The following is a 12,293-nucleotide window of genomic DNA, read 5'->3' as shown; positions in this document are numbered from 1 at the left end:
GACAGTGATGCTTTGAAACTGCCAAAGTCAATAACCAATCCGAGTGGCAAACGGCTTTATATTTTCCACCATCTGTTATGGCTCAAATCTCTTCCACATCTTCGGTAAAGTCCGCCAGTCTTCCCGCCTAAAGTTCCAGTGCTCATCGCATGATATATATCCTATGCTAGTTGAGCGAACAGTGAATCGCGATAATCACAAAACGTTTAAAATGAATGAAGTTAAGCTATGTGATATCTTAGCAATAAAGAATTCTCTACCGAGAAAGTTCTGCATCAGTTTTCTCTTTTATTAGACTGAATTATTTTAAGGTAAATTAAACTTTTGGGCATGGAAATCCAATAAAAAATCACCAACCCCAAAGACGCCACCGACTCTTTGATAATCACCGCTCCTGTTTGATTGCAAAGGAAAACACATGCTGCACCAGTTATAAGGCTGGTATTGTCAGATAAGAGTACTGAGCTCAATCTCCATCGGCGCCAGTATCAACTGCATAACTGTTTCTACAGGGAATATTGCTAGCGCAACTGTAGTTGTCTTTTATTAAAACTATCGAATCATTCATTACCTTGGCGTGGCAGAGGGGAATGAAAATTAAATGAAAACCAATAAATTAAAATATATACATTTAGGCCAGCCTAAAAGCGTAGCTCCTGGGCCGGGCTGTTCAAAGCCTGATTAAGCTAACCCAGAAAAAGGTAGAATTTTCATTTGAGCTTTGAAACTTTGCGCTGAGGTTTCTGTATATTGTTTAGCATTCTGTTTTGAGTTTTAATAATCACCATATACACAAAACAAAACAGCAAAAAACATTTGTATAGAAGAAAAAGTTATAATTCGATTAACTTTTAATCCTGGGTTAGCGTAAACCGACTTCCGAACAATCCTGCCCTGTGTCCAATAAGCTAACCCAATATGAGCTCGCGATCCAATCTAGAACCAGCACTTGATCAGCAATAAACTTCAAACCTGACCTCGAGGAGCTGTAAACTTGAGCCTGCGATATGGTCACGTGATACTGGTCAGCGGATACCTTGTTTTGACAGGTGTCAATTGATCATATTGTGGATGTCCAATACCAAGGAAGTACACGGTAAACCAAGGCTGCATGTCTCTGTCAACCTATTATTTGGAGTATGGCCGCCATGTTGGGCAACTCCGTCGTCGTCGTCGTGCGTACGGGCCCACGAGCAATACCGCTAGCCATGATAACCATGAGAAAATCAACTCATGGGTTTCCTTTTCTTTCCTGTATGAGTATGGGGCTCCGCTTGGCGGCCCTTCTGGCCGCCGGAGCTCCGCTATAAGTGCAACCTTTATTGTGTGTTTGCGTATTTGAGTTTTGCTGTCTGAAATTTGTTATGACAAGACTGATATCTCATCAAAGGTGGATTGAGGTCGTACGGCTTCTCCCTAAGATTATTGTCTATAGATACATGTATAAAAAAATTAAATTAAAAATCACAAAATGAAGCCGCATTAATAATTTTAACTGTTTAGGGGTTGCCACTAGTTTCTAGCTAAAGCGCAAAGGCGAAAGTCTTGATGTGTTACGCTGGCGATAAATGATAGATAAAGGACTAGGCTTTTGTTGATACTCGCTACAACATGAAAAAGAAAGTTATTATATATAATGAATTAGTAATGACCATGTCACAAATAAACCTTGTCTTGGAAAAGATCATTTGTTATGTTTGGAATACAACATACAACATTCTAAATAATTTTTTTCGAAGTTTGCATTATCCTATTTTGACGTAAACAATTTTTCCAATTCGCTGATGCTTTGCATGGGGTGAATTCTTTTAGTACGTAAATGAATATGTTAAGGACATAATAATCTGAATTATCCTATGTGGACTAGCAATTTTTCCAATTCGTGAAACTTTGCATGGGTTGAATTTGTTTAGAACGTTTTAGATGAACACATAACTCTTTAAATATGCAATTAAGGTACACGGCTAGCAACGGTCTCATCTTCAAATTCTTCGCCAATTGAAATTTGGAACAGGACAAATGCGACATCCTCCCCTTCTGTAAAGATGGCTGAAGCACTTGAAAGGAAAAGGAACCTCGAAGAATCTCTCTGGAACAGAGAAACATGGTTAATTGTCGTAGAATCGTCTGTCGTCGCCGTCATCATAACTACAGCATTAATTGGAAGCATCGTTCTCTGCTTGGCAATGTTCAAATTTCGTTCACTCTGTAATAAAACGCAAAATTACCACATCATTGCATTAGCAGCTTCAGACTTGCTTTTTACACTACTTTGTTTTACCTTGGACTTGGCTGTAGTGATTCTAGGGAGATGGCCATTTGGTGAGACGATCTGTCAGATACAAGGCAGCTTAACATATTGCTATTCAAGCTTTTCGCTTTTGAACATGACACTAATAGCCCTAAATCGTTACGTGAAAATGGTTAGACCGGCGAACATTTATCAGAAGATATACACTAAAAATAACGCTCTGCTATCGATAGCTGCTTGTGGAATTTTCTCTGGAGTCTTTATTATTCCATTTTTTGCGCAGCGGTTTTGTTTTCATCCTGGTGTTTCGGCCTGCCTCGTCTGCAAGAACGAAACTACACAAGAACGGGCTCTTCTTCTCAGTTCTTAGTCAATTTTAATTGCCATAACATATCCTGTTATGGTATTCTGCTACTACAAAGTGTTTCGCAAAGTTCGCGCTCATTTTGCTCAAATTGCGGACAGCACTCTTCACGTGGACACAATGAGATCGTACAAGGAAGAAGTCAAAATCACCAAAATTCTTTTCGCCATTTTAGGGACGTTTCTGGTTTGTTGGACTCCTGCTTTTACCTTCGAGATTTTGGGTACCCTTCGAGGAGATTACAAACTACAGCGTCAAGTGTACCTCATTATGTTTTACACTGGTGCAGCAAATTGCGCTATTAATCCTGTGATCTACGGTTTGATGCAGAAACACTTCCGAGACTCTTACAGAAAAGTTTTAAAATGTAAAACCTGAACAGTGTGGGGAAGTAGAAGCGGTATATATGAGGATCTTGAGGGATAACAAGGAGTCAAATTATGTATAATTGAATTGCCTAATTGTACCATGTTCTAGCTGAATAGACCACTTGGTTATATGTGAAGTGATAACCGCTGATTTAGCGAGATTGCAGAACCGGTGTAATGCGATGCAGGCCGTGTCGGAACATTAGAGTGAGATTTTGGGGAGACAAATTAATTATATATCATTGTAGTGTTGTTTGAAGATTTTGTTATTGAATGCTACATGACTGATTAAGAATTAAGTTTGTTTTGTAGTGGGGTCAACTGACCGCCCGGTCATCAGGGTTGTGTCGCGCTTATGCTCTGCCTACCTTTCAAATAACAGAGCACGCTATTCTGACGTCACCTTATTAACTTGGTTCCTTCGCGAGTATTTCGAAGTTGTCTTTAATCTCACTTTCGTCGAAAGAAATGCTGGTTGTTTCGTTTTTGCGATTTAGCTACTTTTTCTGATCACAATTCACTTTGTGTTCCGGATGATTGACAAGTCATTCAAAAGCACTGACCCGTTTCTGAAGTTTCTGCCGACAATTTCCGAGTACCAGATTGAACTTATCTGAAAAATCATCAACACCCTGTGTACATGTACCAGGTGAAACATTAACTATATCAGTATTTTCCGACAATAGTTCAGATACGTAGTAATTATGAAAGCAACTTAAACCACGCGAAGAAATAAATGGTTTGAAATGAAGCATCTACTTCTCTGAGTGTGATCATCTTTGTATCAATAGGACATGCACCACAAAAAAAAAATGAAATTTCATAACTCAATTTTCTTTGAAAGAGAAATTTTTTTGCTAATTCTGACAAGAAGAGCCTAGCCTATCACAGATCAGTTATTAAAGTAAAATAAACCCCCACCTGCCCCTTTGTGTCAAGAATAATGAAGATTGACCGAAGAACTTTCACAGGTGGCACAACCAAGTACTTTACCTAGCTGCCCATTACCGCGGCAGCATAGCTCCTAAATAAATAAAGTCATAGAAGAAAAAAGTTATTTTTGACTAAATTCTTTTTCCTCGCAAAACAAGCTAATGTTATCTACCTTGAGATGCGCTATTCAGTTTTTACTTTTTGGCAAATCATCAGTTAAAATGTAATATAAATGAAGAATCGTTCTCAAATCGAATTACTCAGAAAATAAATTTTCTGAGTTCCCCAACGGGAGTCGAACTCATGATCTTCCAGAAAAACCGGTCGGACACTCTAACCACAGAGCTATGGAGGACTCATGGCGAGCAAGGTCGTAAACTATAAAAAATAATATGTCACCATCTGTCCATTGAGAAGAAGACCTCTCAGCAAAATCACTTTCAGACCGTATTTACTTACAAAAATTTCCCTCTGAAATAGTATGTAACTAACTACCCTCCAAGGTCAGAGGGTGACTCACATTGTTTTAAAAAGAATTGTACAAGAATTATAGACAAGAAACATCATGTAAAAATATATTCCGCGGGTCTACTTAAAAATTCATAATTAGGCTCGCAGCCGGCTGTTTGTATCGGTCACTCGGGTGAAGAAGTGCATTTAATTGTTTCTTTGTTCCTCTCGAATAACATATTCAATTCCTACCAGAATTTTCAAACGCGGCCTGCAAGCTGCTCTCGCTGAACACAATGGTTGAAGCACCCTTTAACAAATAATTTCTGGGGTTTTTGTACTGGCTTAGTTGGTGAACAAAGTGAGAACAGCTTTACGAATTGAAGGTAAGAGGAAAAAGCTTTTTAAATGACTAGAACATTTGCGTTGGAAATAATGGTTAAGTTCATTTTTTAAAAGCGAAGTGACAAGATAACATTTTCTTATACGCCAAGTTTGATTAATTCACTGTAAATCAATGTTTTAGATCAGGAGGCTCACTCGGTTGAGTTGTTATAACAAGGTGTGTAGGTCCGGCTTGTCCTCCATTATGTGTCATTCTTCTCAGATCCAAAGTGTCCTTCGAAATCCCTTCATAGCTGAGATTTGTCAGTCAAATTTGTCAAACACGAGGTACCGTATTTCACCACATATCATGCATATCCAAAACATCGAGGAAAGGGATGAAAAGATGACTCGTAGCTCAGCATTTTCGACGAGGTTTCAGATGTTTGCAAATATGGTGAAAAAATATATTTGACATCCCTTGCCAATCGACACAAATACCCATCAGATATCCAAACACCGTCACAGTTATGATTTCCTTTCATTTCAACGAGTTTGAGAAAGTGTAAATAATAGCCAGTTGTCAGCGATCCGTATCCGTAATGTGAAGATATAATCTACAAATGTTCTACTCTATCGCAGCACTCCCAATACTAGTGAAATGTATCGAGTAAGACACGAGTCGATAATCCTCAAGATAAATTGTCAATGTTATGGATGGCTGAGAACTGATCAAAAATGCTAACTGATAGCTGAGAAATCATCTAAAATCTAAGTGATAACTTCGATTTCAGCAGCCTCATCCATACCCTAAATAGTGAGACTTAACTTTTGAGCCTACACAAAGTGGATTTATCTTATTGTCTTCTCCTTCCTCAGAAAGGAGGGTTCCTTTCAAAAGGCCAACCACGCGATGACAATACTTTTTTTGCTGCTAGCCTTAATCTTGAATAAAAAGGACAGCGCCCTTGCCATAAAAGGTGAGCAAAATGGAAATACTTGTTTACTATGACTGAGTGAATTTTTGCAGGATGATCTTTAAAGATAGCAACATAGCCTGCAGTGCAAAGCAAGGCACTTTGTAGAGACCCTTCACCCCTTGAAAGGTTTGACTAGCTGAACATCCTGATCAGTCCCTTAAGAGGATTTCCCCCGCCACAGATTGGTCCCAGTCAAATGAGACGAATGTAGACCATTGAATAGTCGACGCCAGTGTTGAGATGTTGTGTGTCCAAGGGGTCTCCAAAGTGTCTAAGGTGTCCGTGTGTTACATTTTTTTATTGGAAAGAAAACATAAAATATACATAACTCATTTCTTAACAGAATGTGGCTCAGTGGTAGACAATGTCCTTTCAAGTCCTGACTATCCAAACAACTATCCAAGCAATATGGATTGTAATTACGTAGTTCCTATTGCAAATGGGATGGCGATGAAAATTGACTTTCATTATTTCAACGTCGGGTATCTTTCATCCTGCAGGTGAGGAATGATAAAACTATATCAATACAATTCTGGACAAGCGGAATACATAGTTTTGATAAAAAATAATGTTGGACATTTTTCTGTAGAAAACTGGCACACGAGCTAAATTGTAATCTCACACAGGATTGAAAAAACGCATTTTAAAATTTTGGCTACGGAGCGGCTGGAAAAGTAAACATTAATACATTACTAGTGTAAAGAACTTGGAACGAATGATTCTGTACATGACCGACAACAGGAATGTTACGTTTCGTTATTATATTTTTATTTACTTTGCAAACCAATCTACCTCTTCTGTGATGGTATATTTCAAAGCATATCGTAGAGACGATATATTGTTTTTATTTTGTCCCCGGATTAACAATTTTTTTTTGAGGTGTCGCAAATATTTTTTTTTTCCTTTTATTTTTAGGGATGACTATTTGAAGATAAGTAACGACAAAGACCAAACACTTGGATTGTTCTGTCGTGACAGGACTGGAAAAGCTGTTCTAGTTACTGGAGTTTCTGCAATCATAAAATTCCGTTCAGACTTCTTTCTGGAAAAAAAGGGATTTCAGTTATTTTTTACTTCTGTTCCAATAGGTAGGGAATATGAGAGCACATAAAAATCCTTCTTCGGGCATTTAAGTAGGGTAGCTTAGCTCAATGTCGTAATACTGTTTTCCGCCCTTATTAGACTTACAATTCACTGTTTACTATTTATTATATGGCTTGTGTTTGTAGGCGATATAGCGCGCGCTCTGATTGGTTAATTGTCACTGAATTGTAGGGCATTATTCTCCCGTAATGCCCACGGGCCGATTACGGATTATGCAAATTAGGAAGAGCCCGGCTCGGAAAATTCAAGCGGATTGAAACGATGAAAGCCGATTAAAAACAGTAAGAGAGGCAAATTTAATTCCGAGTAGCTAAAAGTTTAGGGATTTTTCCTTACTAAAATTTATATAGAAGTCGTTTTTGACTTACCGGTAACCTTGGCGAGCACTAGTGAAAAGCAATCAAAGTTTGCCGAGTGTTGAGTAAAGCTAAAATCGCTAAGTGAAAAACACCATCGGCAGATGTGTCACGTATCCTGAGCAGAAAACCACGAAGAAACTTATAAGTTATCATCTTAGTCACAATAATTACCGAGATATTGAACTCCGTTTCAGTTCTCATCAAATAGATTCCCTCGCTTCAACACAAGAGAGTGAAAATCAGCTTCCAGGATCATCAGATGTAAACAATCGGGCGGTTTCTGTCGGTAGCAGTATTTCTGATACCTGCAGGAAGTTTTAGACGCTCACAAGGCTTGAAAAGTTCATTCATAAGTCCAGAATGAAGAAGGCCAAGATATGTTGTCGAAAGCGAATGCGAAGATCGAGTTATTCTGAACAGTGCATTCTGAAGCATTAGTATTTTCTTTCACCGAAAGACCGTTGGTTTGGACCATTTTGAAGCACTCTCTGTCTTTTCTATATGCGTTGACCACAAAAGTTGGAAAAACTCCCTCATCAAGTTGTGGCTCCACGATACTAAAATACCTTTTTGAGGGCTGTGACAATCATTTTTCCAGTAAAGAATTACAGTAGTGAAGTTCACTGACTGTGTAGCTTTGCCCTGGGTTTGAGACGATGAATGAATCGGTAAACGCGCGCATCGCCGGATGTAAATTGACGACTTCCGCTCGAATAATTTTTTTTTTCTTCAATTCGTGAGCCATATAATAAACAACTTAATAACCTCGACCGTTCGGTCGTTACGGGAAAATATCAAACCTCGGCCTACCGTATTGACCTCGCTGTCGCTCGGTCAATACGGCAAGACCTCAGTTTGAGATTTTCCCGTAACGACCTCACTCTCGGTTATTAAGTAGTTAGTAATACATCCATGAGAAACCGTGTTCAGTCCGGAATATCCCGATAAATTAGGACGGTCATGACGTCATGAAGCTATTGTTAGTAGGGAAAATGGTGGACCTTATACGCGGACAAAGAAAATATGTTGTTTCCAGTCTCGCATAGAGTCTGGCCAGCATTATCCAGGACTTTTTGCGACCAAACGTTGAGAAGGAGAATAAGCGGCCATTTTGGTAGTGGGAGAACGTTGACTGTCTTCTAATCATTGAGTTTTTTTGGTATCAAGCGACGATGTTGACGCGATTTTGTGGCCAAATATTAAGGTTAGTAAAGAGTACGCGTTATTTTCTAGTATTCACGTATTTTTCATTGAGCTGTGTATATTTTTTACTGGTTCCAGTGTTGCTAAAGTTTCATCATGCCAAATTACACGGTTGTAAACAACGCCGATATTTTGTAAACTCTCTTTGAATATGAGGCGTTACAAGTGTACCTGAACCGCTGTTGTTGTAGCCTTGAGTAATGCATCGTTCCTTCATTTTTATGACAGTTCTTTTCAATTTCTCTCTCTTAAGTACATGGAAGGGCATACTCGACTGCTCGAGGCACTTTGCCGAATTTTTTGGGAAAAAACAAAGGGAAAAGAGAGGAAAGACGTCGCTAAGTATGCGGACGAAATTAAACTAATTTGGGAGGTCTCTGTTTTGGTAGTGATTCACCCAATGTGCACCTCAGTTTTATCACTGGAGAGCCAGCAGCCTGTTGAAAACCACCTACAGCACAGAAGTGGCAGCAAAACAGACAGGCCGGGGGTAGTGCAGTGATTCCCTGAAAATGGACGCTATCAGTATCCCAAGGAATGGCACAAAGGGTAGAGAGATTGTTTGTGCTCATTTACCAGACGTTGAGGGCCATGCAAACATGTAAGTTAAGGTTTGTAGGGGGCATTGTACTCTTTTTTTTTTGGCCATTTTTTAAAAACTATACACACTGCAGCTGTTCCTAGTAGATGATTATTCTTTTCACGTCCCAATGAAGCTTGAATGTACCAAAAAGTAATGTTTTTGCAAAATAATTTTTATGAACACAAAGACTGAAAAAGTACAAGAGTTTGGAATGTAGCGTCAAGTGTTGAACATTACTAATTGTGAAACTAATGCAAAACATTAATTGATTGTGAACAGGAAACCTATCAGTTTGGTTAGGAATATGTAATAAAAAATAGAAAACATAAGAGTTATATCAGACCACTTGAGGGCAATCTCTTCTTTAGTGAGGCTAATGTGGTAACTACCTTCAAAATAAATTCATATGTTAAAACGAAAAATACATTTGTAATAATATTGACATCTGTAAGCAATGTAATAATCCGCTACGTGCTTGTGATCTGTTTCAGGTACTGCATTCTGCTAAGAGGTAAATTCAAGGTTGAGAGTACCTAAAGAGTGAATAAAATAAAATAAATTTTACTTTCAAGACTGAATTTGCCTTGCATACTTTAAATAAATATATAATAAAACCTTGGGGCATGTGGATGGATTGTGAATGCTCCCTTGTCAACCTGTCCAGGAATTATATTTTGATATTTTTGGGTAAATAACTTTTGAAAGACAGCAATTATATGTAAGTTTTCATAATTTAAATGTGGAAATCAGACATGATATCTTCTAGCACAGCAACAAGTAGATACAAGAAATATTTGAAATAAATACCAAAATGGAGAAATTTCAGATTTACAAAGTAACAGAATTTTTGACTATCCATGCATCTGACAACACTAAAATTCTGGATACATTTTTCTAGTTTAGTTTATTTTGTATAACAGAACAAGAATTTCTCACTTGTATGCGTTATTGAAAATTCTGTTTTAATAATGATTTCATTTCCTCGATTTAGCCAAAAAAACGTATAACATTTTGGACATTTTACAATTTTTCTTTGCTGGCATATAAGAACACGCGCGTGCTGTCAGTTTCAGCCCGATAATCCCTAGATAAGAGGAAAGCCTCAATTCCCATATCGATCATTTCTGTGTGTAGGCGCCAGAATTTGTGACATTTGTTCATGCTTCTTGCTTCGTGTTTGGTGTTAAGTTTTGCGTAATTAGTTTCTTTTGTTTTGTGCCCTTTTTGTATATGTTATGTTCATTTGCATACTCTATAAGTTCGGTTTGCGTGTAATTTATTTCAGTTAGTAGCGTCATTGGGTACTACGAGCGTCTCTGGTTTTCGGTTCGTCTTTGGTTTTTCATATTCGTCTTGTAAGTTTCTTCGTTTATTTCGCTTTGCCGCTTTTCTGCATTCTTCATGTTCGGTCGTTGTTAGTTATTTTATGTTCATTCCCGCGTTTGTAATTTTGTTATTTTCAGTTACCGTGTTTCGATCATTGGGGAAATAAATTTCTATGTAACGGAAGATCCGAAACGAGTCAAAAGCGTGTGCGACTTTATTCGTAAAAGACGAATCGGGTTTGTATTTATGGTCTATCATGATGTCTTCCGACGCTGCGGATGTTAATTTGTCCGATTCTGCAGGGAAGAGCGGTCAACCTGTTCAACGCACAAGTACACGTATTCGTAAACCTAACTCTTCTTTGGATCACGAAGGAGTGTCACTTGAACGAATTCGAGAACTAAGAAAGAAGAGAGGAGGAGTGTTATCTTCTTTGTCTGCTAAACGGAGAGAGATTGACAACCTTCTAACCGATGAAAGCAATTTGGAAGCAGTGAAAATAAAGCTGCCGGAAATTACGTCGTTGTTTCGCAAGTTTGCTGAAGCCCAGCACGCGTATCATGCGGCTTTGACTGACGAAGGTCAAAGGCAAGAATCAGAGGTCTATTTCGCTGAAATCGAAAGCAGTTTGGATTTCTTCTGTCGAACGGTAAACGATTGGTTACGGGTTACGGAAACGAATCTTCAGGATAACCTGGTAACGCCTGACGACAGTGCCTCTCAAGTTGGAATTGGTCTACGAAACAAGCCTAAACCCTCTGAGTGTGATCTAGGTCAAGCAGGCTCTCCAAAACAAGCTCTATATCAGCTGCAAGAGCCAAAGAGGCAGCCCGCATCGCCGAACTTCGAGCCGAGGTACTTGCTTTAAATCAGCGCCATTCTCTTCAGGAGACGGAGCTACTCCTCAAACGTCAAGAGTACGAGCTTCAGCTGAAGAAAGATGAGCTGAACCTCAATACGGAATACGCTAAGGCTCTGGCTAGAGAGGAAGCTTATGCCCAAGCAGAAGCAGGAAACTTTGTTCCAAACATAGCGCCGGCCTCTAACACTCGTGTTGATGTTCCAGATGTGTCCTCCAACACCAAGGTCACGTGGACCGATGACATTAAAAGTTCACAGATTGTGCCTTCTGGAAAAAACGAGCAAGGATCAGTTATAGCAAGTGTCAATTTGGCGGCTATCAACCAGACATGTGTTGCAAGCGGTTCAAGCTCGGGCTCCGAGAAATCTGGACTGAGCGACATGGCTTATGATATTCTCGCACAACAGAATCGCGTCATGAAAGAGTTTGTGAGCTAACAACAAAGAAACTCGCTCCCCAGGAGACGTGTACCCCTGTTTACTGGCAACCCGCTGGATTATTGTACCTTCATTCGTACCTTTGAAACTGTGATCGAGACTAGAGAGTCCGATTATGCCGGAAGACTCTATTACCTAGAACAGCATACGGCTGGCAGACCCCAGGAGTTAGTGCGCAGCTGTCTCTACATGAACGCTGAAGCAGGCTACCTAAAGGCAAGGAAGCTTTTGGAGAGTAAATTCGGTCAGAAGCATAAAATTGCAATGGCTCATGTGGATAAAGTGACGAATGGTCCTGCTATTAAGGCCGAAGACGCCGAAGCTCTAGAAGGTTTCGCCACTTTGCTGGCCAGTTGTACGAACACTCGTAAAGCTATTGGTTACTCCAGCAAGTTTGAAAGCCCGGATTGTATGCGGAAGATTATCGAGCGACTTCCTCTGAAACTGCAAGCTAGTTGGCGTGACAACGCTGACAAAATCCTCAACACCGAAGGGAGAGACATTTGTGTTGATGACATTTCCCTGTTTGTTGAGCAGAAGGCGCGTGCTTTGTCCAATCCAGTCTTTGGAAAACTCCCTTTCTTGGAAAAGGAAAAGAAGAATAACAGGGACAGGGGCCTGAGATCTAAATCTGAGAAGCGTGGTGACAAGCAAATTGCCCTCGTTACCATTACTGACAAGAAGCCCCCCAGTACATCCAGTCGTGATTCCTCCAAATCACCTAACCCTTCGCAGAAGAAGTGCCCCTT

General features: G+C 39.5%; 1 protein-coding gene and 1 pseudogene across 1 annotated transcript; both read left to right on the top strand.

Annotated features, from left to right (window-relative positions):
* The first annotated feature begins 2,045 nt into the window (after window positions 1–2,045).
* LOC110057613 (histamine H2 receptor-like) lies at window positions 2,046–2,993 on the top strand (annotated as a pseudogene).
* A 7,066-nt stretch (window positions 2,994–10,059) lies between these two features.
* On the top strand, window positions 10,060–11,544 carry LOC149103321 (uncharacterized). Its single transcript, XM_089274179.1, has 2 exons — window positions 10,060–11,023; window positions 11,134–11,544. Exons 1-2 carry the CDS (start codon window positions 10,502–10,504, stop codon window positions 11,542–11,544), a joined length of 933 nt encoding a protein of 310 aa, XP_089130305.1. The 5' UTR covers window positions 10,060–10,501.
* Window positions 11,545–12,293: the final 749 nt, after the last annotated feature.

This window comes from Orbicella faveolata, unplaced genomic scaffold (genome assembly GCF_042242905.1).
Source record: "Orbicella faveolata isolate gen_17 unplaced genomic scaffold, um_ofav_v1 contig_35, whole genome shotgun sequence".
In the NCBI taxonomy this organism is placed as follows: Eukaryota; Metazoa; Cnidaria; class Anthozoa; order Scleractinia; family Merulinidae; genus Orbicella; species Orbicella faveolata.
This window is presented reverse-complemented; position numbering and strand designations above follow the sequence as displayed.

What these genes read in the sequence shown, in the direction of transcription:
- LOC149103321 (XM_089274179.1), top strand. Translation starts at nt 10,502, where the DNA reads ATGATGTCTTCCGACGCTGCGGATGTTAATTTGTCCGATTCTGCAGGG. An exon ending in CTGAGTGTGATCTAGGTCAA is followed by an intron (nt 11,024 to 11,133) that starts GCAGGCTCTCCA and finishes CATTCTCTTCAG; the next exon opens with GAGACGGAGCTACTCCTCAA.